This window comes from Stegostoma tigrinum, chromosome X, assembly GCF_030684315.1.
Source record: "Stegostoma tigrinum isolate sSteTig4 chromosome X, sSteTig4.hap1, whole genome shotgun sequence".
NCBI classification, from domain to species: domain Eukaryota; kingdom Metazoa; phylum Chordata; class Chondrichthyes; order Orectolobiformes; family Stegostomatidae; genus Stegostoma; species Stegostoma tigrinum.
Genome location: NC_081404.1, coordinates 2,027,719 through 2,051,706, shown reverse-complemented (window position 1 = coordinate 2,051,706; position 23,988 = coordinate 2,027,719). Strand labels below are relative to the sequence as shown.

Sequence of the window (23,988 nt, the reverse complement as noted above, 5' to 3'; positions counted from 1 at the left end):
ACAATTGAGCTGGAGTTTGAGCTTAATACTGAAGAGTTCTTCAAGCAACCAACAGTTGCAGTAGATGTGGCCACTACAAATGGCGTTGGTGGTGCCAGCTCCTGCATTGTGTAGTTACAGCACACTGCCTGGCTAGGCATCTGTTATTTACCTAAAAAATTTGATAAATCAAACTAACAACAACTAGTCTTAAGCTTGGAACCTGCAACTATTTCTTTTTATTTACCATCTGAAAGTAACCTGCAGTAGTCCAAATCAGCAGTAGCTATTACCAACCAATGAACTTTTAGTTTCCCTATGATGTCACTTATGTCTGCTGGGCCTCCCTGCCCCTGCTGAGCCTGGCCCTCAATTTACCCTCTAAAAAGATCTTTTTGTTTCAATAAAACAAGCAAAAAGCACCTCATCTTCTCTGCACCGACTCCCCACACTGCTTCCAAGTTAACCGGAACTATATACTACTGAGTCACAGTCCTTGAGGAAAAACGAGGACATCTGAGCTGTACGGGAGTAGAATGGCTCATCCTGGGAGCAGATGTGGTGGAGGCGAAAGGAATGAGAATGGCATTTTTGCAGGAAGACGAGTGGGAGGAGGTGTATTCTAGGTAGCTGTGGGAGCTGGTGGGCTTGCAATGGATGTCTGTTTTTAGGTGGAGACAGAGGTCCAGGAAGGTGAGGGATGTGTTGGAGATGGTCCAGGTGAACTTAAGGTTGGGGTGGAAGGTGTTGAAGTGGATGAATTGTTTTGAGCTCCTTGTGGGAGCACGAGGTGGCACTGATACAGTCAATGAGTCAGAGTTAGGTGGGGTTTAGGGCCAGTGTACGTACAGAAGATGGATTGCTCCACGTAACCTACAAAGAGGCAGGCATAGCTTGGGCCCATGCAGGTACCCATGGCTACCCCCTCTTTGTCTGTAGGAAGTAGGAGGAATTGAAAGAGAAGTTGAGGGAGAGGATGAGTTTGGCTAAGCAAATGATGGTGTCAGTGGAGGGGGGACTGGTCGGGTCTGCGATTATAGGAGGAAGCGGAGAGCCTTTATGCCATGCATGGGGAATGGGACCCTGCATCCCAAGGATTTCACAAGCTTCAACATCTCCCCTCTCCCTACGGCTTCACAAAACCAGCCCAGCTTGTCCTTGCCTCCCTAACCTGTTCATACTCCTCACCTCTTTTTTTTTTTCCTTCCCCCCCCCCCCCCCCCCCACCTCAAGCAGCACCCCATTTCCCTCCTACTGACCTCATCCCGCCCCCTTGACCTGTCTGTCCTCCGCTGGACTGACCTATCTCCTCCCTACCTACGCTCTCCTTTTCCTTTTTACTGGCTCCATCTCCATATTTGACCTGTGTCTCCCCTGCACCTATCTTCTCTATCCATCTTCTATCCACCTCCCACCCTCTCTTTCCCTATTTATTTCAGATCCCCCTTCTGCTTCCCCATTTCTAATGAAGGGTCTAGGCCTGCCACGTCAGCTTCCCTGCTCCTAAGATGCTGCTTGGCCTGCTGTGTTCATCCAGCTCTACACCTTGTTGTCACCTTCTATAAAAGAAAACTTTTGTTTGGTTGTGTTTTTTTTTTGTCAGGAATGTGCTCTGTCCAGCCCAATGATCAGATGATCTATGCCATGGGAGGCAAGAAAATATTCACTTTATCTCCATTTTCCCATCTACTTGTAGTGACTTATAATAATCATGGGAAATGCATATAAAGTGAATATTTTCTTGATTTACAATTACAATATCATTATGATGAAATTGCATCATAATATTGATATTGTAATCTGGATATTGTAGTCCAACAGGAGCAGGATGAAATTACAAGAGTCACAGTGACACACTCTCTTGCCACCTTTGACTATGGCCCCAAGCCAGAAGGGAAGGCTTCTATGGGAGGGAAGTTTCAATTGTTAAGTCAATTTTTTTTCAAAAATTAATTGAAGGGCAGGAATTGAGAAAGCATAATACTAAGTTTGATTCAGTTTACTAAAGCATGCTGACAGCCAGCTGGACCATGGAAATGTTTGAATGCCTTGTGTAATTCCTTAAACATCACCCATCGTTTTTTGCCCACGCGCTTTGAGATGTAACATTTACAAATTAAGATAAGAATTCAACAAGGTTCACTTCTGAGGTGTGCCGACTTTGAACAGAATGTTGTTGTAGCTGCACATTAGATGCAAAACATTGCAATTATGTGGGTTTTGGAAGCACAATATAGTAGCCTGCCAGTCCACTTTTTTTCAACTTATGATTAGATAATGGTCTGTACACAATTAGGGGATAGTTGATTTTACAAACTAATCACAGCCAGACTAAAGGCAAAAGCCAAGATTTGAGTACAGCTTCTGTAGAATTTTCTAAAGAACAAAATTGCAACATTTCAGATGTAGTCACTACATTACAGGATTTTTAATACATTGCAATTCCTGGTGTATTAGGTAACTGCATACATTTTGTATTAATGGTAAAGGTGCAGTACAAGTTGAAATTATTGTGTCCTGTGAATCACCCCTTTCTTTAGGACATTAATCAGGTAAAAATGTTATCCTGGTCCTATAGGCTACAACAACACTTTTTTTTCCTTGTTTTCAAATTTTCTCCCTTGCCTTGTCCTTTTTACAGTTTTTGTTTTTGTACTGTTGTCCAGTATGTCAAAGAATTTTTACAATTGCAGTGTTTGTATGGCAAGGAGCAAGTATAACTTAGTGAGTACAGTGATCATGCCCCATACTTCCAATGTGTGCCAAAATAGTGTACCTGTTAATCGCATTGTAAATAGTTATTCTGACATTATACAACCTATTACTAGAGCTTATAAATGCCAATATTTCCAATCAGGCTCTTGTTGTGAGGCAGATTCTATATTCTGTCTAGAACATAGTATTTACAAGACACAAACAGATAATCTTCGCTTTACTCTCCCCTCAGGCCTCAGCAATAACTGCATTTGTCAAATGTATACAATTTTTTAGCGACCAATGTTTTAAAACAATGGCCATCCATCTCTTGAAGGTCATGGAAAAATATATTGCAGGGCATAGTATTACTCTCTCAATCCACTTTTTTGTATTGTAGTATGCAAAATATATAGAATTAACGTACAGCAATGTCTGCTTGCATCTATTCCAAGCTAATTTCTTCAAAATATAGAGATTCAGAACCAATTTGTCCCTTGATCCTAGAAAATAGTGAAAAACTGAAAGGCTGGCAAGTTGTCTGAAGCTAATCCAGAAGATCTTGCATGCGGATGTATGTTGTAATCTTCCAATTTTCCTTAGATTGGGATTCCTTCAGTGCATTTTACAAAACCAAATTACAAAGTCTCAAGAGATCTTATGAAAGGGAAATCATGTTTTACAAATATACAAAGGTCCTTTTTTAAGGATGTAACAAGCAGAGGGATCAAAGAGTCAATGTGTTTGGATTTACAAAAGCTGTTTGCAACGTGCTAAATAAAGATTACTGTGCAAGATGTGAACTCATAATATTGGTCATTGTTATTGTGCAGAAAGTGGGCATTTGGCCATTCATCTTTGTACCTGTGTCTGAATATTTTGACCTCTAGCCAGTCTCCTTCCATTTCCTTGTAACCCTACTTGTTTGCCTTTTTTTTGACTGACTGCTGCGATTCAACCTTGCTTCCAGGTGGTGCATTCTGAAACTTACGTTATGCTGTGTGATTGCCTTTTAACTCCCCTCTACGAAATGGCCTAGTAAGTCATTTGGTTGTATCATAGAAACATAGACAATAGGTGCAGGGGTAGGCAATTTGGTACTTCAAGCCTGTATCACCATTCAACATGATCATGGCTGATCATAATTTCAGTATCGCACTCCTGCTTTTTCTCCATACCCCTTGATCCTTTTAGCCGCAAGGGCAAGATCCAGCTCCTTCTTGAATATATCTAACAAACTGGCCCCAACAGCTTTCTGTGGTAGAGTTCCACAGGTTCACAACTGTCTGAGTGAAGAAATTCTTCCTTATCTCAGTCCTGAAGGGCTTACCCCTTATTCTCAGACTGCGACCCCTAGTTCTGGACTTCCTGAACATTTGGGAATGGTCTTTCACATCTAGCCTATCCAGTCCGATCAGGATTTTTTGTTTCCTGAAGATTCTCCTCCCTTCCCTCTTGCTGGTGCATACAAGCAGGCCCATCTACTCTAAACTTTTGCTGGGCTTCCCCCAAAAGCAAGAATCTCTTTCCTAAAACTGTGCACGATACTCAAGGCAGGGCCTTACCAAGGCCCTGTATAACTGCAGCAAGACATCCCCATTCCTGTACTCGGATCCTGTGGCTATAAAAGCCAGCATGCCATTAGCTTTCCTCCCTGCCTCCTGCACCTTCAGTGACTATTCCACCATGATACCCAGTGCTCATTGCACCTCACCTTTTCCTAAACTGCCACCATTTGGATATTAATCTGCTTACCTGGTTTTGTGACCCAAGTGGATAAATGTGAAGTTATCCACATTATATTGCATTTGCCCACTCAGCCAGTCGATACAAGTAACCCTGCAGCCTCTTCGCATCCTCCTCATAGCACACACTGCTACCCAGCCTAGCGTCATCTGCAAATTTGGAGTTATTGCATTCAATTCCTTTGCCTGAATAGTTAACGTATATTGTGAATAGGTGGGGTCCCAGCAATGAACCCCACCTGTCACTCTGAAAAGGACCCATTTATTCCAACTCTCTGCTTCCTGTCTGACAACCAGTTCTCTATTTTTGTCACTTGCTAATCTCGTGTGGAATCTTGGCAAAAGCCTTTTGGAAGTCCAGATCCATAATATCTACTCATTCACCAATGTCCCCTTTACCAGTTGCATTCTCAAAATTCTAGTAGATTTGTCAAGCATGTGAACTTCGACTGATTTTTGTCACCACTTTCCACGTGCTCAGTTATTGCATCCTTGATATTTGACTCCAGCATTTTCCCACTCACTGATGTCAGGCTAACTGGCCTATAATTCCATGCTTTCTCTCTTCCCTCCTTCTTTGTTAAAAGGTGGGGTTACAATGACTACTCTCCAGTCCACGGGAACTCTTCCAGTTTCTGTAGCATGCTGGAAAATGTTCACTAATGCATCCACTGCTTCTAGGACCACTCTTATAAAGCCATAGAGTAACACAGCCTGAAAACTGGCTGTTTGGCCCACACTGGTTGATGGTGTCTGCTCAGTTAGTTCCAACTGCCTGCCTTTGGTCCATATTCCTCTTAAACCCTTCCCTTCCCATCCCATCCCTGTACCTATCCAAATGTGTTTTAAATATTGCTATTGTACCTGCCTGAACTACTTTGCATACACTGCCAGCCCATTCCACACACGCAGCACTGTCTGTGTGAAGAGATTGTGTCTCAGATCCATCGTAAATCTTCCCCCTTTCACCTTAAACCTATGCCCTCTGGTTTTCAATTCCTCTTCCCTGGAAACGAGATTATAGAAGTTCATCCTATCTATGCCCCTCCTGACTTTTTATACACCTCAATAAGGTTGCCCCTCATTCTCCCACATTCCAAGGAATGAAGTCCTAAACTGGCCAACCTCTTCCTATAACTCGGACTTACTAGTCCTGACAACATCCTGGTAAATCTTCTTTGTACACTTTCCAGGTTAATTATATCTTTCCTATAACAAGATTACTGAAACTGTACATAATACTTCAAGTGCAGCCTCACGAACCACTTATACAATTGCAATTGTATATGTCCAAACTCTCATATCAGTGCCTTGACCCCTGGAGGCCAGCATGCTAAATGCCTTCTTCACAACCCTCTCTACCTGTGACGTCACTTTCAACAAACCATGCGCTTGCACTCCTATGCCTAGGCATCTCTATTCTATAACATGCCTCAGGACCTTACCATTTACTGTATAATTCCTACCTTAGTTTGACTTTACAAAGTGTAACATCTCACACTTATCTGTATTGAACTACATTTGCCAATCCTCAGCCTACTTCCCCATCTGATCAAGATCCCTCTAATTTTTGATATCAAAGAAGGTTATCAGTGATACCTCCTAATTTTGTACCATCCGCAAACTTACTAATCATGCCTTGTACATTCACCTAAATGATCTGGATGTGAATAACAAAGATCCCAGCACTGACACCTGTGTCACCAGTAATCACAGGCCTCCAGTCCGAAAAACAACCTTCAACCATCACCCTCAGCTTCCTATCATTGAGGCAATTTTGAACCCAATTAGCTAGCTTTCCCTGGATCCCGAGCAACTTAACCTTCATGACTAGCCTTCCCTGCGGGACCTTGTCAAAGGCCTTCCTAAAGCCCATATAGACAACATCTACTGCCCGACCGTCACCCATCCTCTTGGTTATCTCTTCGAAAAACTCTAGAAGATTCGTCAGATATGACTTACCACACACAAATTCATGCTGACTGTCCCTCACTGGACCTTGACTGTCCAAATGTTGGTTGATTGTGCCCCTCAGTATTCTCTCTAGTAACTCGCCTACCACTGATGTCAGGCTCGTTGGCCTGTAATTCCCTGGCTTGTCTTTGCTACCTTCCTTAAACAATGGAACAACATTAGCCACCCTCCTGTCTTACAGAACTTCACCAGTGACTAAAGATGAAGGAAAAATATCTCTGCAAGGGCCTCTGTAATTTTTTATCCCCCTAGCCTCTCACAATATCCGAGTTACTTGATGAGTGCCTTTGTATCACAGCCAGTAGGTATACGACTGTTTTTCCTTGTACCAGCTTTCTGATAACACCAGTTGTGTTATCCAAGCATTTTAAAAGTAATTGGAAAGGCACCATACTCTCCTGGAAAAGTACTTTGATGGCCAGACACACCTCTCACTGTCAGAACTATCCCCACAATGTCTTCAGGGGAGCAAACATTTGAAATCAGAGATAGTAGGAACTACCGATGCTGGAGAATCTGAGATAACAAGGTGTAGAGCTGGATGAACACAGCAGGCCAACCAGCATCAGAGAAACAGGAAAGCTGACGTTTCAGGTCTGGACCCATCTTCAGAAATCAGTTTAAAATCAGTTTTTTTTGATAAATGGTTTGGAAATAAGTTCTTGTGTCAGTAAAAGCACTGTTAAATCCTTAAATTATACCTTATTAATCCTTATCAATAAAACTTCTTTTTATTACTTAGTCTAATGTGATTCCAGTCTTTCACCTACATAGTTGATTCTTTACTGCTCTTTGAAATCTATCAAACTGCAACAAACTCTTCAAGAAGATGGCTCACCACCACTTCATCAGCATCACTAGCGGTGGTCAATAAATGCCAGCTTTATAACGATGCCAACATACCAAGAATGAATAAGAAAGGATTTATCTGTTGGACTTAATGTGCCAGAATGTAACTCCTGTAAGCCATTATGGCTTAATTTTTAATTATGCTATCATTTAGATTTTTAGATGATGCGGGAGCGGTGCTGAAACTGCTTATATTTTACTTCCTTGTTTATTTTGCTTTCTGCCCCTGCAGTTAAAGGAAAAGAAACTTAGGTCTTTATTTCATTGTAAATGGAGGTTGGATAACTTGCAAAAATCCAGACCATTTGTTTTGTTTTTATATAAATGAACACCCCTGTTATTCAGAAGTATCTTTCAAAATATGAAGAAAATTCAAAGTAATGTACATGTACAGCGTGGAAACAGACCCTTGAGTCCAACTCATCCATGCTGACTAGATATCCTAAACTATTCTAGTCCTATTTGCCAGCATTTGGCCCATATCCCTCTAAACCCTTCCTATTCGTATACCCATCCAGATGCCTTTTAAATGTTGTAATTGTACCAGGCTCCACCACTTCCTCTGGCAGTTCATTCCATATGCGCACGACCCTCTGTATGAAAAAGCTGCCCCTTGGGTCCCTATTAAACCTTTCCCCTTGCACCTTAAAGCTATACCCTCTAGTTTTGGACTCCCCCCATCTTGAGAAAAAGGCCTTGTCTCTTTACCCTAACCATGCCCCTCATGATTTTATAAACCTCTATAAGGTCACCCCTCAGCCTCTGACACTCCAGGGAAAGTAGCCCCAACCTATTCAGCCTCTCCCTGTAGCTCAAACCCTCCAACCCTAGCAACGTCCTTGTAAATCTTCTCTGAACCCTTTCAAATTCATGACACATTTATTGTGGAGAAGGGCATGGAAGATACAGAACATGGAGAAATAAATGGCGACAGCTTGAAAAATGTCCATATTACAGAGGAGGTGGTGCTTAATGGTTTAAAATGCATAAAGGTGAATAAATCCCTGGGACCTGATCAGGTGTACTCTAGAACTCTGTGGGAAGCTAGAGAAGTAATTGCTAAGGTATTTGTATTACCAGTAGCCATAGGTGAGGTGCCGAAAGACTGGAGGTTGGCCAACATGGTGCCATTATTTAAGAAAGCTGGTAAGGAGAAGCCAGGGAACTATAGACCCAGTGAGCCTGACATGTTGGAGAGAATTCTGAGGGACAGGATTTACATGTATGTAGAAAGACAAGGACTGATTAGGGTTAGGCAACACAGCTTTGTGTGTGGAAAATCATACCTCACTAACTTGATTGAGGTTTTTGAAGAAGTATCAAAGAGGATTAATGTGGGCAGAGTGCTGGATGCGATCTATATCGACTCCAGTAAGGCAAGCTGAGATGTGGGATGATTCAAAGAAATCAGTTTTCTAATTGAAAGTACGTTAAATTTTGAGTAGACTACATCAGTATATGTACATTCAAGTTGCATAGCAGGTTTTTTTATGATTACATATTGTAGCTCAAAATATTGTTAATTTTATTGACAGCTTTGATGCCACTGATTTCCATATTTTTAATTTAAAAATCTCAAGTGGCCGAAGGTGAGGAAAATCCGATACTGCAAAACAAGAAATCGATGTTGCCAACTAAATAGAGAAGGTACGAATAATTAGCAACCCAATTTCCTTTTGTTCTTGTTTAATAGTCTAATTAATGGCAGAGACCGTTATGCTTCATACAAAAATGCAATGAAATTTGTTTTACCCAGTTTTTGGATACTGTGATGTCTGCTGGCTGTCATGTTGGTAAAAGGTGTCCATGCAGTACCCAACATCAACTAGAAGTATGCAGAGGAGGCACATCATGATGTCAAGTCGGTATGCAATGCCAATTTATGCCAGAGCTGCCATTTTGGAGCTAAGTTATTCTGCCTACACTCACTCTTAATTTCCCAAGGCTATGACGCAAAAGACACTTCATCAGGTGATGTTAACTACTTGTAGGTTAGTTGCTGGATTATTTATTCTGGTTGTTAGTGCAGTTCTCTGCGCTTCGGATGCTTTTCTGTACTGATTCAAAGTTTTAGAAATTATGAAGACCATTATTTATTAATTTTCTATATTTTTAATTGTGGACTGATTAAAAGCTTGGAATTATTGAAGGATTGCTATACATTTCAGAAAACAAATAACCTGGCACTCATTGTAGTACTGTTTACACAGCCGTTGGTTCAAGCAGTGTAGAAGGCCGAGTTGCAGATAAACTGGAGCCGGGGGTGGGGATGTACAAATGCTAATTTAGCTGGCAAAGAGTAGTTAGTTGGTCTGTGGATTAGTAACCAATTATTAATTGAAAAGACTTACTGACTTCCAGCAACTGTGAATGGTTCCCAGGTAGCCAAACAGCTTGGGAGTGTAAATGTTTGTGCCAAAGCAGTTGTGCATCTGGAAGAAAAGTTGTTTCTGCTCTGCAGTTTAAAAAAAATCTCAAGCCTGAAGATGGCCTGTTTATTTCTCCTCATCAGTTGTTGTCAGCTATGACTTTTAATTAAGTAGTCAGACACTCTAAGTTTGAACCAGTCACCCTGTGCCTCCTGCAAACTAGTGAAGAGGCTGGAGAAGGAAGATTGAGAAGCAGCATTCTGATCAAACAAAGGGTAATCTCAGCAAACCCTGTGGACAGAGGCCACTGAACTGTAATTCCCTCCACCCATAATGTCCATGCTTATTTTTTGCACCGTGTGTGTGTGTGTGTGTGTGTGTGTGTGTGTGTGTGTGTGTGTGTGTGTGTGTGTGTGTGTGTGTGTGTGTGTGTGTGTGTAGAAGGGTTCCACCCAAGAATTCCTGAACACCATCAAAGACACCAAGATAGAAGAGGATGAAATAATGGTCTCCTTTGACGTAACAGCCCTGTTCACATCCATCAACATCAACCTGGCCAAAGAAACACTATCGCACTATTAGAAGAACAGAAGACACATACACCAGACACCACCAACCTCATCAGCAAGGACAACGTCATCAAGCTAGTGGACCTATGCCTCACCACCCACTTCACTTTCAATAACAAAACCTACAGACAAACCAACGGTACACCCATGGGATCTCCGATATCAGGGTTCTTAGCAGAGGCAGTAATGCAGAGACTCGAACAAACAGCTCTGCCAATCATCCAACCCAAACTTTGGGTCCAGTATGTGGATGACACCTTTGTCATCACTAAACAAAACAAATTAGAGGAAACCTTCAAGACCATCAATAATACCCTTACTGGCATAACATTCACAAAAGAGGCGGAAAACAGCAACAAACTGCCATTCCTAGATGTCACAGTACAGCGAACAGTCAATGGGGAACTTCAATCCAGCGTCTACAGGAAAACAACACATACGGACCAAATACTGAACTACAGGAGCAACCATCCCAACACCCACAAACGAAGCTGCATTAGAACATTATTCCAACAAGCCACCACACACTGCAGCACAGAGGAACTACGCAGAGCAGAGGAAAATCACCTATACAGCATACTCAAAAAGAATGGGTACCCTATGAACACAGTCCGCCGATTCCTCAGCAATAAACCCAAACAAACAGACAAAACGGGCTCAGAAACCATAACCACTCTCCCCTACATCAAAGACATTCCCGAAATGACTGCCAGACTACGTGGACCTCTTGGCATCAGGGTAGCCCACAAACCCACCAACACACTAAAACAGCAGCTAATGAACTTTAAAGACACTCTACAGACAACAAGCAAAACGAATGTCATCTACAAAATACCTTGCAAGAACTGTGACAAACACTACGTTGGACAAACTGGCAGAAAGCTAGCCACCAGGATACATGAACATCAACTAGCCACAAAACGACATGACCCACTATCACGAGTATCCTTACATACAGATGAGGAAGGACACCACTTTGATTGGGACAAGACATCCATCCTAGGACAAGCCAAACAGAGACATGCACGAGAATTCCGAGAAGCATGGCATTCCAACCGGAATTCCATCAACAAACACATTGATTTGGAGCCCATCTACCATTCCCTGAGGAAAAGAACAGGAAATGACATCAACACAGGAAATGACATCACCATCCCAAGGAAACCTAAACAGATAAATAGAAAGCGGGACATAACACCAGCACTTCATCGGAGGCTCGCTGATGATGTTACCAAGAATGGTGATGAAACGTCTGAAAACGAACCTTCCAGCTCAGCGAGCAAACTCACATCCAGTAGAAGGGGAGTTTTACAATTGTGTTAGCGTTATAACTAGCAGAAACCAAAATAACTGCGGATGCTGTAAATCAGGAACGAAAACAAAGTTGCTGGAGAAGCTCAGCAGGTCTGGCAACATCTGTGGAGAAGAAAACAGAGTTAACGTTTCGGGTCCGGTGAAGAAGGGTCACCAGACTTGAAACGTTAACTCTGTTTTCTCATCCACAGATGCTGCCAGATCTGGTGAGCTTTTCCAGCAACTTTGTTTTCTTTACAACTAGTAGAATTTTATGTCTATTGTTGATCATTTTTTATGTGTGGTTAGTCTATTTATTTGTAATAAATAGGAATTCTTGTTACATGCAGAAACCTGGTCTGTGCTTTATGTTAACCTCTGTCTAAAAGATGGGTCGACTGGGGAATTTTGCATACTTTTTAAAATCTTGAACTTCTATGACATATCTGGGAATAGTGGGCCTTAATTTCTCGTGTGCTGCTCCTGTGGGATGTAACAGAATCTACAAGGAGTAGCTTGACTGTTGCCGGTGTACTAGTTTGGTGACTTTCTGCACACACTGTGGGCAGCCAAGTAAGCCTTCCTCTTGGCATTAAACACAGGGACAGTGACCAATTATCTCACAGAGCAGGGCAAATTGCTGGTCAAGGGTGGAAAGTGATAATGACTGACAGCAGAAGTCCATATCCACAAAGGATCTTTAGGAAGCAGATTTGTTGGAGAACCGATTGCAGGAAGGCCTTTGAAACAACTCCACAAAGGTCATTATCCCATCACCAAGTCACCCATTATTTACATGTGGAGAGTCCTTGACACTGATCCAGCTGCCTCGGAGCACTCAGAGTGAGCAGAATTTAACCTCACTGCGAAGCCTCTTCCAGGGAAGAAGTTACCCTCCTCCCTCCGGACCAACCTCAGGGAATCTCTCTCCCACTGCAAATCTCTTGTAATCTCCACCTATCTTCTTTTCTCTCCATCTTCAGTCCGCCTCCCCCTCTTGCCCTATTTATTCCCGAACCCTCTCCCCCATCCCCCTCTCTGATGAAGGGTCTAGGCCCAAAACGTCAGCTTTTGTGCTCCTGAGATGCTGCTTGGCCTGCTGTGTTCATCCAGCTTCACACTTTGTTATCTTGGATGTCTGACGCTCCTTTGTTTTTCTGAGTGACCAGAAAACCTGCCACTCCTGTTTACTTTTCTTTCCATAATTCCCCACACTACCTCGGCACCTGAAAGGGGCTCAGCAGTAGTGCTTATATTTTCCTCAAATCACCTGTGGCTATGTGTGTATGTGTAGTGACGTGGTAAAAAGATGCCATTGTGCTAACATTTATTCTACATTTTCCACAACCAGGAAACACCCTTGGCTAGGGAGACTTTTTTTTTTCTTTATTCATTCATGGGATAAGGGCATCACTGGCTAGGCAGCAATTATTGCCCACCCCTAAAGAATCAACCACATTGCGTGGAGTCACATGTAGGCCAGAACAGGGAAGGATGGCAGTTTCCTTCCCTAAAGGACATTAGTAAGCCAGATGGGTTTTTCCCAACAATCGGCTGTGGAATCATGGCCATCATTAGATTGTTAATTCCAGATATTTATTGAATTCACAGTCCACCATCTGCCGTGTTGGGGTTCAAACCCTGGTCCCCAGAACATTATCTGGGTCTCTGGATTAACAGTTCAGCTATGCTTATGTGAAAAAAAAGTGAAGAGTGGGGTGGTGATGGTGGGGAGAGAAGAAGGGGACTAAATCAAAATAGAGTTGGAGGGGGAAATAAAATACTCCGTCCCACACAGTGCCCATCTCTCCCAAAAGGCATCAAGCTCCCTATCCAATGATGCCTGGCTTTGAACAGAACCGCGGAAGAGGGTCAGGCAGACAGCATAGATAAACATTGAGCCTGTAAAAGGACCTGCATAATTGACGTGTAACCAAGTATGGGATTTACCCAGCCACTCCTATAAATGTGGGGAGCTGCTAGTGGTAATTTTTGCCCTTGTTGATATTTTGGGCACTGCCCCACTAAAGCGGCTATGTCTGCATCCAAACCTGGCCACCAGAAATAATGTTTCACCAACATCTTCATTTTGGAAACCCCTGGATGACCCTGGTGGTGTTCAGCTGATTTCGGGTGGCAACCTTTGCCCTGGACAATCACCCTTGCTCCTCATAATAATGCACCATCCTCTACTGTGGGATCTGGTCTCTCCAGGTCCAAGAGGTTTCAATTCTGATTGTGACAGTGCTTCACTACCAGCTGTTGTAGTTTTGCTAGGACTAGATCTTTCTGTATCACATTCTGATATTGTCAACTGTGACTGAAAGTCTGTCCAGAAAATTTCAAACCGTTATGGACTCTTCCAATGGCGATACCTTTGGTGGTGTATCTGCCAGCAGGAGGTGGACGAATGCATCCGCATTTGCTACTTGATCTCCTGGATGGTGTTGCAACTTGTATTTAGTGTTAGAGCCCACTATTGAATTCGGACTGAGGCTATGGGTGATGCTGCCTTGACATCTTTGAATATACTTAATTTGGATTTGTGGCCCATTATTATTACAAATGTAAGTCTGTAAAGGTATTGATGGAACTTCCTGACTCCAAATATGACCACCAAACCTTCCTTCTCTATCTGGGTGCATTTAGGCACCGCATTAGCCAAAGTCCTGGATGCACATGCTATTGGGCGGTCTTCTCCATTGGGCCACCTATAAACTAATACTACATTGATGCCTTTAGGGGAGGCATCACATGTGAATGCTGGATCTTGCTTGGGAGCAGCTTGCGAGCACCTTAAGAGGATGATAGCTGTTCCTTCACAGTGTGAAAGCTGCCTATTCAGCCCATTGAGTCCACAGCAACCCTCAGAGTATCCCACCCAGAGCATCCCCCCATTCCTGTAACCCTGCATTTCCCTTGGCTAATCCACTAAACCTGCACATCTTTGGACAGTGGGAGGAAACCGGAGCATCAGGAGGAATCCCATGCAGACACAGGGAGAATGTGCAAATTCCACACAGTCGCCCAAGTGACGAATCGAACCTTGATCCCTAGCTCTGTGAGGCAGCAGTGCTGACCCATGAACCGCCATGCTGCCCTTTTTGAAGTCTGACTGCTTTTTAAGGATGACCTCTTTCTAAGAGTTGATGAAAAGGTGCTAGGTTATGTATGGACTTTCCATAATAGTTCACCAGACCAAGGAAAGACCTAAGATCTGGCACAGACATGGGAGCTGGGACACCTTTGATCACCCTCACTTTACCTTCCTACAGGTGTAACCTTTGTCGACTCTGTAGCCCATGTAGGTCACAGTTTTCCCTTCTATGGCATATCCCTGCCTGGGAAAAACAACTAAGGACTATATCCAAGTTTGCTAAGTGCTCCTTTCTGGTTTTTCCTGTTATTAGCACGTCATCTAGACAAATGACAACCTGGGTAGACCTTGTAAAATGTTTTCCATCTTCCACTGAAAAATTGCACAGGCTAACGATGCCCCAGATGGCAATATTGGTACAAACCCTTGTGGGTATTAATTGTAGATACTTCTGGGAGTCTTTACCTAGCCACAATGGCAAGTATGCATGGCTCAAGTCCAACTTCATGAAGGACACCCTGCCCTGCCAGCTTTGTGTACAAATCCTGTCTGCAAGAGATTGAGTATTTATCCAGCTGTGGAAAGCAGTTTACCATTTGTTTAAAATCCCACAAAGGCGAAACGACCCATCAGGCTCCAAAATTGGTATAACTGGTGCTGCCCATTGTACAAACTGGACTGAATTGATGTTTCCTTTGCTTTCCAGACTTCTGATTTTTGCCTCTGCATTTGCTTGTAAGGCAAATAGCACTGGCCAGGCTTTGCTTCCTGATCAACGTGCAAGGTGTCCTTGGCTCCTTTAATATTCCCTAGGCTTTCTGAACAGTTGCTTCTCATTACAAACCAAAACAGACATTCTTAAGCACAAACTTAAGGGTTGCATTCCGGGGCAAATTTTCTTAAAGACTGGTTCTGCGATCACTGGAACAGCTGCACTGGTATTGACCTCCATTAGAATCGGGTGACCATTTAAGCAGACATGGTACAGAGATAGTAGGAACTGCCGATGCTGGAGAATCTGATATAACAAGGTGTAGAGCTGGATGAACACAGCAGGCCAAGCAGCATCAGAGGAGCAGGAACAGAGAAGCAGGAAATTTTCTGAAAAAGAAGCAGGAAATTTTCTGAAAAAGGGTCCAGACCCGAAATGTCAGCTTTCCTGCTCCTCTGATGCTGCTTGGCCTACTCTGTTCATCCAGCTGTAAACTTCGTTATAAGCAGACATGTATTTTGATTGGTTCTGATTTGGATGTTGCTGAGTAATTTAGCTGTTCCAAACCAGATGTATATGGACTTCACAGCATGTGCATTCTGCTGGATATCAGCATATGAGTTCTCTTACTCAGTTTGGCTCTAGTGGGACTCTTCTGTTATCTCGAATCCACATACTGGTGGCAACTACAATGGCTTGCCAGCCCGGATCCTGAAGAAAATTTGAACCATTTGGCCAAGGCCTTTCTTTGTTTTGCGGTCTGGCTGTGGCTGACCTATAATCCCTCTGTTCAGGATGTGTCCTGAGTTATGCGACATAATTACCTTTGCTTAAGTGGCGTTCCCTAAGGTTAGTCGGACTGGTGAGGGTGTCCACTTTCATCAGAATGACCTGCAATTTGTATGCTCCATTTGCACATTTTCCAGTGATCAAATGGTCACTGCAGTTGGCTTCAAGTCCAGTTGGGCTTCAGCTCATAGGCTCTTTTGCATGGCTACGTCATTAATCACACATGATAAATGCATCTCATTAAGGGTTGGATCAAAGTCACGTGCCTCTGCCAGTCATCTTAATCTAGTCAAAATCCCAATTTGGATTTTCCTGGCTCTAAAATTGCTGAGTAAATCCAATAGCATTCTAGAATTAGAGGCAGCTTGGATCATGATATTCCTGAACTAAACCCATCAACTCTTGAAAGGTTTTAATACCTGGTACCTCAGGGAAAGTTAATCTCCTGTTAACCAAAGAAGCTGCAGGTCCACAAGCCATCAAGAGAATTACGCATTGCTTTTCATCTGCCCCAATGTCATTTGTCCAGAAAAAATAACATTTTTTTCCACATATTGGGCCCATTCTTCAATGGCAGGATCAAATGAGCCAAACTTCCCAAATAACAATATGATGCTAGAAATGCTTTACCCCAACTCAAAGACACCAGTTGCAAGCAGATCTCTTCAGGACTATGCTTTTCTGTCATTGGCACTGTAACAACTCCACAGAGGGCAGTATTCTGTCACCAAGTCACCCTTTATTTATGTGTGCAGAGTCCTTGACCCTCATCCAGCTCTCTTAGACCCTGCTGACAGAGTGAGCGAAATGTCTGACACTCCTGTTTTTTTATCTATCAGCCTGGGCTCCTTGATTGGATCAAATTAACAGCCCCAATCAGGGGACTCATATTCTTTGAGGACCACGTGGCTGACTATGTTACAATCACTGGCTGTATCATTGCCTGCCACCCAGCTGCAGCAAACTTGTGCTACATGAAGGTCCTAAGTCTATCAATGTCTCATATATATGCATTATTAATATCTGAGTTGGTGACTCAGTGAAACCATTTGGAGGTGGATCTCCGTCACTGTTACATTGCTCCTTCACTGTCTCGGTGTGTTACAATTTTTGGGTACTTGAAAAAAGAAAGGGTTTAAGGATTGGCTTGCAGTGAGAGATCAGAAAGTAAGTGGTTCATGCTAACACCTTAGGAGGCTTGAGTTAGAAGAGAATGTGTGTGGAGATGAGAGTGGACTAGGTATGTAGGTAATAAAATGTGAGGCTGGATGAACACAGCAGGCCAAGCAGCATCTCAGGAGCACAAAAGCTGACGTTTCGGGCCTAGACCCTTCATCCTCTCTGATGAAGGGTCTAGGCCCGAAACGTCAGCTTTTGTGCTCCTGAGATGCTGCTTGGCCTGCTGTGTTCATCCAGCCTCACATTTTATTATCTTGGAATTCTCCAGCATCTGCAGTTCCCATTATCTCTGATAGGTATGTAGGTACCTTTGTTCGTCAATTCTACAGTCACAGTAACTGTGGCCTCGGCATTGCCCTTTTATCATTGGATTGGAATATGCAGGTATGCCTCTCACCACTGCAGCAGGATTAATTCATTACTTCATAGTGAAGGTGCCCTAGATAGTAGCAATCATAATATAATTGAATATCACATTCATTTTGAGGAAGGGAAGAATGGATTTCAAGCAAATGTATTAAACTTTCATGAAGGCAGTTAGCGGGAGGTGGTAATAATCTACTAATAATCTACAGACCTTGGTAATGTTCTGGAGATCTGGATTTGAATCCCAGCACAACAGATGCATAATTCAAATTCTAATAAGAAAATTATGTAATTTAAAGTCACAGAATGGTTGATTGACATAAAAACCCATCTGGTTTACTCATATCCTTTAGGGAAGACAACTGCCATTCCTTACCTCATCTGGCCTACATATGACTCCAGAGTCACAGGAATGTGCCTGACACTAAACTGCACTCTGAAATGGTTTAGCAAGCCATTCAGCTGTACCAACCACTAGAACATCTCAAACGAAATGAAATTGGACAGAATGTCTGGCATTGACTAAGGCACCAGAAAAGACAACATTAAACACAGTGCTGTCAAGCCTGCAAAGTCTTTCTTATTAAAGCCTGGGGACTAGTGCCAAAGTTGGGACAGCTCTCTGTCAGGTCTAGTAAAGCAACAGCCTAAGATAGTCATGCTCTCGGAATCTCACCTTCTCGACAGTGTCCCAGAGACCACCATCACCACCCCTGCATATGTCCTGCCCAACTGGCAGGGAAGACGCAGCAGAGGTGGTGACACAATAGTATACAGTCGGGAGGGAGTTGCTCAATGTTGACTCCAGGCCATGAAGTGTCATGGTATCAGATAAGAAAATGGCAAGGAAACCTCCTGATCACAGACTACCGCCAACCCTCATCTCATGGTTTCCTTTGTTTTGTTATTGTCACATGTACTTAAATACAGTGAAAAGTTTTGTTTTGCATGCAGTGCAGAGAGGTCATAACGTAAGGAAATTCAAATCACAGGCTGTTTAAACAGAGCGCGGCATACAAGTTTATGGCTGCACAGGAGGCACACAAAAACAGGATCAATGTTAGATTTGAAAAGAGAGAGGTCCATTCAGCAGCGCAATAACAGCAGGGAAGAAGCTGTTCTTGAATCTATTGGTACATGTGTTTAAGCTTCTATATCTTCTGCCTTACAAAACAGATAGGAAGAGAGTATTACTGGGGTGGGAGGGGTCTTTGATGATGTTGGCAGCTTTTCCGCAGCGACAAGCAGAGTAGATAGAGTCCGTGGCTTGCTTGATGGCCTGGGCTGTGTACACAACTTTCTGTAGTTTCTTACGGCTCTGGGTAGAGCAGTAGCTGTATCAGGCTAAGATAACACGTTGTGAAGCTGGATGAACACAGCAGGCCAAGCAGCATCAGAGGAGCAGGAAAGTTTGATGTTTCGGGTCGAGACCCTTCTTCAGAAAAAGGGTCTCGACCCGAAACGTCAAACTTTCCTGCTCCTCTGATGCTGCTTGGCCTGCTGTGTTCATCCAGCTTCACAAAATGTTATCTTAGATTCTCCAGCATCGGCATTTCCTACTATCAGCCGTATCAGGCTGTTTTGTACCCGTACAGAATGTTTATTATGGTGCATCTGTAAAAGTTGGTGAGGGTCCTTATGGCAGTGCTGAATTTCCTAAGCCTCCTGAGGAAGAAGAGGCATTGTTGTGCCTTCTTGACTGTCACATCTGCGTGGGAGGTCCAGGACAGATTGTTGGTTATCATCACTCTGAGGAATGTGACACTCTCGACCCTCTCTACTTCAGTTCCATTGACGTACATAGGGGTGTGTCCTCTCCCTTTCTTTCTGAAGTCAATGATCATTCTTTAGTTTTGCTGACATTGAGGGAGAGATTGTTATCCTTGTATCATGATACCAAGCATTCTATCTCCTTCCTGTATTCTGACTCTCTTTGTGTAATATACCAGCCTACAATGGTGGTGTTCTCAACGAACTTGTAGATGGCGTTTGGATGAAATTTGGCCACACAGTTGTGAGTGTACAGGGAGTATACGGTAGGGGGCGGAGTATGCATCTATGCAGGGCGCCGGTATTCAATATTATCTCAGAGGAGCTGCTGTAGTCTACCTTCACTGATTGCAGTCTGTGAACCAAAAGGCTGAGGATCCAGTTGTAGAGGGCAGAGCCAAGACATAGGTCTCAGAGCTTGGAGATTAATTTGGTTGGAATTATAGTGTTGAGGGCGGAGCTGTAGTCAATAATTAGGACCCTGATGTAGGTATCCTTATTATCCAGATGTTCCCTGTTTCGCCGGGAGGCAAATTGCGAGGGATCTAGGCAGGCTGGGAGACTAGAGTTGATGTGAGCCATGACTACCCTCTCAAAGCACTTCATAATTATGAAGGTCACATCCACCGGGGAGAAGCCATTAAGGCCTGTTGCATGTATTTTCTTTGGTATTGGGATCATAGTGGTTTTCTTGAAGCAGGTGGGGACTTCAGATTTTAGCAAGGAGAGGTTAAAGATATCAGTGAATCCTCCTGCCAGATGAAAAGTACACCTGCACCTTGAACACTATTTGGAGAAAGCACTAAGGGTGGCAGGGGTGCAGGATATATGCTGGGCAGTGGACATCAATTTCATCACCAAGAGAGGCTTGGTTGCACCACCACAGAGTAAGCTGGTCGAGTCAAAAATGAATTGGTGCTAGATTGGTTCTGCAGTGGCTGGTGAGGGAACAAACAAAAGGGAAAAACAAACTTGACCTTGTGGTAGGCAGATTATTGAGGACAAGTGAATCTGCCCATGATCGAGTGATCACCAGACAGTCCTTGTAGACAGGTGAGGCCACACCTAGAATATTGTGTGAAGTTTTGGTTTCCTTTTCTGAGGATAGATTCTCTTGCTCTCAAGAGAGTGGAGCGAAGGTTTACCAGGCTGATTCCGGAGATGGTGGGTCTGACATATGGGAAGAGATTGACTTGGTTGGGATTGTTTTTGGTAGAGTTAGGATGAATAAGGTGGTGGGGGGGGATCTCATGGAGACTTACAAAATTGTAACAGGACTGGACAGGGTAAATGCAGGGAGAATGTTCCCGACGGTGGGTGTGTCCAGAACCAGGGATCACAGTAGGGGGATTCGGGGTAGACCATTTAGGATGGAGATGAGAAGACATTTCTTCACCCAAAGAGTGGTGAGCCTGTGAAATTCATTACCACAGGAAGTAGTTGATGCCAAAATAGTGAATGTATTTAAGAGGCAACTAGAAATAACACTTGGGGCGAATGGGGTCAAAGGTTATGGGGAGAAAGCAGGATTAGGCTATTGAGTTGGACAATCAGCCATGACTGTAATGAATGGCGGAGTAAGCTCAGAGGGCCAAATAGCCTCCTCCTGCTCCTATCTTCTATGTTCCTGTTAAGACCCATCTTCACATTGAGAATACCCTCCACTTTATTGTGTGACACTATCATTGTGCTAAATGTGACAGTCTTTGAACACAGCTAGCAACTCAAGACTGAGACATTCTTGAGGTGCCAAGGTCCATCAACAGCAGCAGAATCGTAGACTAACACAATCTGCAAACTTGTGACGTGGCATATCCCCCACTCAAATGTTATCATCAAGACAGAGAATCTTTTATTTTTTATTCATTAATGGGATGAGGGCGTCGCTAACTATGCAGTATTCATTGCCCATCCCTCTTTGCCCAGAGTTAACCACATTGCTGTGTGTCTGGAGTCACATGTAGGCCAAACCAGGTAAGGATGGCAGTTTCCTTTCCTAAAGGACATTAGTGAACCAGATGGGTTTTTTGACAATGGATTCATAGTCATCATTAGATTCTTAATTCCAGATATTTACTGAATTCAAATTCCACCATCTGCCGTGGTGGGATTCGAACCTGGGTCGCAGAATGTTATCTGGGTCTCTGGATTAACAGTGCAGCAATAATACCACCAAACCGTCGCCTCCCTTATTACTGTTCACTTAGTGTTCCTGGGTCAAAATCTTAGAACTCCCTTCCCAACAGGATTGTGGATGTACCTATACCAAATGGACTGCAACACTTCAAGAAGGCAGCTCTCCACCGTCTTCTGAAAGGCAACTGGAGATCAGCAATAAGTGCTGGCCCAGCCAGTGATACCTACATCCCGAGAATGAAAGAATAGATGCAGTGACAGACATTTAAAGAGGTATTTTGGAAGAATCAGAAGAGTTAATTCCAATAAGAAAGTAGGATTCCATGGGAAGGAGAAACAACCCATGGCTAACTTCAAAAAAAATTAAAGATAAGGTCAAATTTGAAAGAAAAAGTACATGATTCTGCAAGATGAGTGGTAAGTCGGAAGATTGTACAGAATATAAAGAACTGAAAGAGTGGAAAGGAGGAAGAAATTAGAGTCAAAGAGAAAGCTAGCTAATAATATTGTTATGATCCTATCTGATGCTATTACTGGACAAGTCAGATTCCAGACTTCAATCTGGCTTGATAGACTATTATTTTATACTTTTTCTTTAATGAGGTACCCTTTTACTGAAACACAAGCAACAATGTTTTAATTTGGTTTTAAAAGCAAAGTGCAAGTTTATTACACAAAAGAAAGGAGGATAAAATAGAATAAACCAAGCAATTTAGATATAATGTGATTTTAAAGGTATTGAAATACCGTAATGTACAATCCCATCAATCCCAAATTTGACACTTTACAGTACTCAAGTACCAGAGAACGTTTACTTGTCTATCATATATCTAGATTTAATTTAACTGCGTCTTTCAATTCCCAGCCTTGAGCATTTGATGTCCTCTTCCTTGATTAGCTGCAGAACTGAGCTTAGATTTTCTTATCTTCAAATAATCCCATCAGGGCTATAACCAAACACATCTGGAATCTTTCAATGAAAAACACTTACACTGATGTAACCTATTTCCTAACTTTGGAACTAACCACTTTCTCTAAGAGAAACTTTCTTCATACATTCAACTTCAACAGACCTCCTGCAAACTAAAATGAAAACCTTTCCAAGCTATAAGTATTTTGCCTAAGCAAACCGAAACAATTTAACATTCTTCTGAACTGAAAGCAAGATACTTCCCAGTGTTTATTCTATCCACTCATAAAACTCTTCAAATGTAAACAAATTCCCATTGCCATCAGAGGAATTCCCTCTGTCTCATCTTGGTTTTTAAAAAAACCCATGGCTCCAGAAATATTGACATGTTAATCATTAAATTCCCTCAAAAGTACTGACCAAACCCACATGCCACTAGATCAAAATTCAAACTCTAAAATAAATTGTCTATAAATTATTTAATGTACTATTTTATTATATATAAATCACATCCCTTCCATCACAGCTTTGAAGAATGAAAAGGTATCTTTAAGAGGCATTTTTCATGACCTATCAAAAATTACGTTAATGCTATTAGTATGTCACATTAACATATTATTAACAGTATTAACATATTGACACTAAAGATGAGATGAGTTACACAGCAACCTTATTTTACACAAGTCCATGTGTACCACAGAACTTGGGGGTCCATCACATATGCTCTCGATAAAGCATCCACTATAACATTTTCTTTTCCAGACCATTGAATGATTTTCAAATTATGTGGTTAGAGAATTGAGCTCCACCAAAATAATTATAAGCTCTTGTCCTGAAATGTTTCCAAGAAAATCAAAGGATTTTTGTCTGTATAATTACCTGTTCTTACCACATTGGTAATGTCTATTTCAAAATGATGTGTAGACAAGACAAAACTTAACGCATCCTTCTCAATTATTGAATATTTTTGCTGATGTGCAGTCAGTTTCTTTGATTAATCAGTGTCAGGCATTTCGTCATCATGCACTAAAACAGGCCCCACACCAATGTCGCTAGCATCAATAACCATTTTTAAAAGAGCCTTATGGTTAGGGTTGGCTAAAAGCAGTACAGTTCTGAGCACAGCTTGACTGATTCTAGCCCCATCCTAAACTTGTCATTCCTGGAACAACTTTCCTGTCACCGGATATCTGCCAAAGGTTTTACATCCTTTGTCCTGATGCCATCTTTGAAAGACCGCTGTGCATCTAGACCATTGTCAGCAAGCAAGCATTGTCCCTCAACAGCAACTTTATGGCAGAGCAGCCTCATGTTGTTCACAGTACATAGCCAGCACTCACTCATGTGTACCAATCCATCCTCTCATCCGAGTCACTGTTTACCCACCAGGCCATACAATTCACATGTGATGCCTCCCCATACGGCATGAGGGTAGTATTAGCTCGTAGGTGGCCTAGTGGTGAGAAATTACCCGATAGAGTATGCATGCGTGACTTTGGCTAAAGCAGAGCATAAATACGCCCAGATAGAAGGACGGTTTGGCGGTCATATTTGAAG

The 23,988-nt window shown here is 42.7% G+C and overlaps 1 protein-coding gene across 2 annotated transcripts in view; it reads left to right on the top strand.

Moving 5' to 3' along the window:
• The first annotated feature begins 3,647 nt into the window (after window positions 1–3,647).
• The window catches only part of LOC125448232 (vitamin D3 receptor B-like), a 380,711-nt gene continuing 360,370 nt past the window's right edge, over window positions 3,648–23,988 (top strand). Inside the window, exons 1-4 of one of the 2 annotated variants that reach the window (XM_059643432.1) lie at window positions 3,648–3,711; window positions 8,777–8,888; window positions 8,998–9,106; window positions 10,055–11,547. In XM_059643432.1, the coding sequence (XP_059499415.1) occupies window positions 10,327–11,502 (1,176 nt within the window). In that variant the 5' untranslated portion in view covers window positions 3,648–3,711; window positions 8,777–8,888; window positions 8,998–9,106; window positions 10,055–10,326 and the 3' untranslated portion in view covers window positions 11,503–11,547. Of the gene's footprint in view, window positions 3,712–8,776; window positions 8,889–8,997; window positions 9,107–10,054; window positions 11,548–23,988 lie in introns of those variants that run through there. The other variant, XM_059643431.1, reaches the window with a different exon arrangement.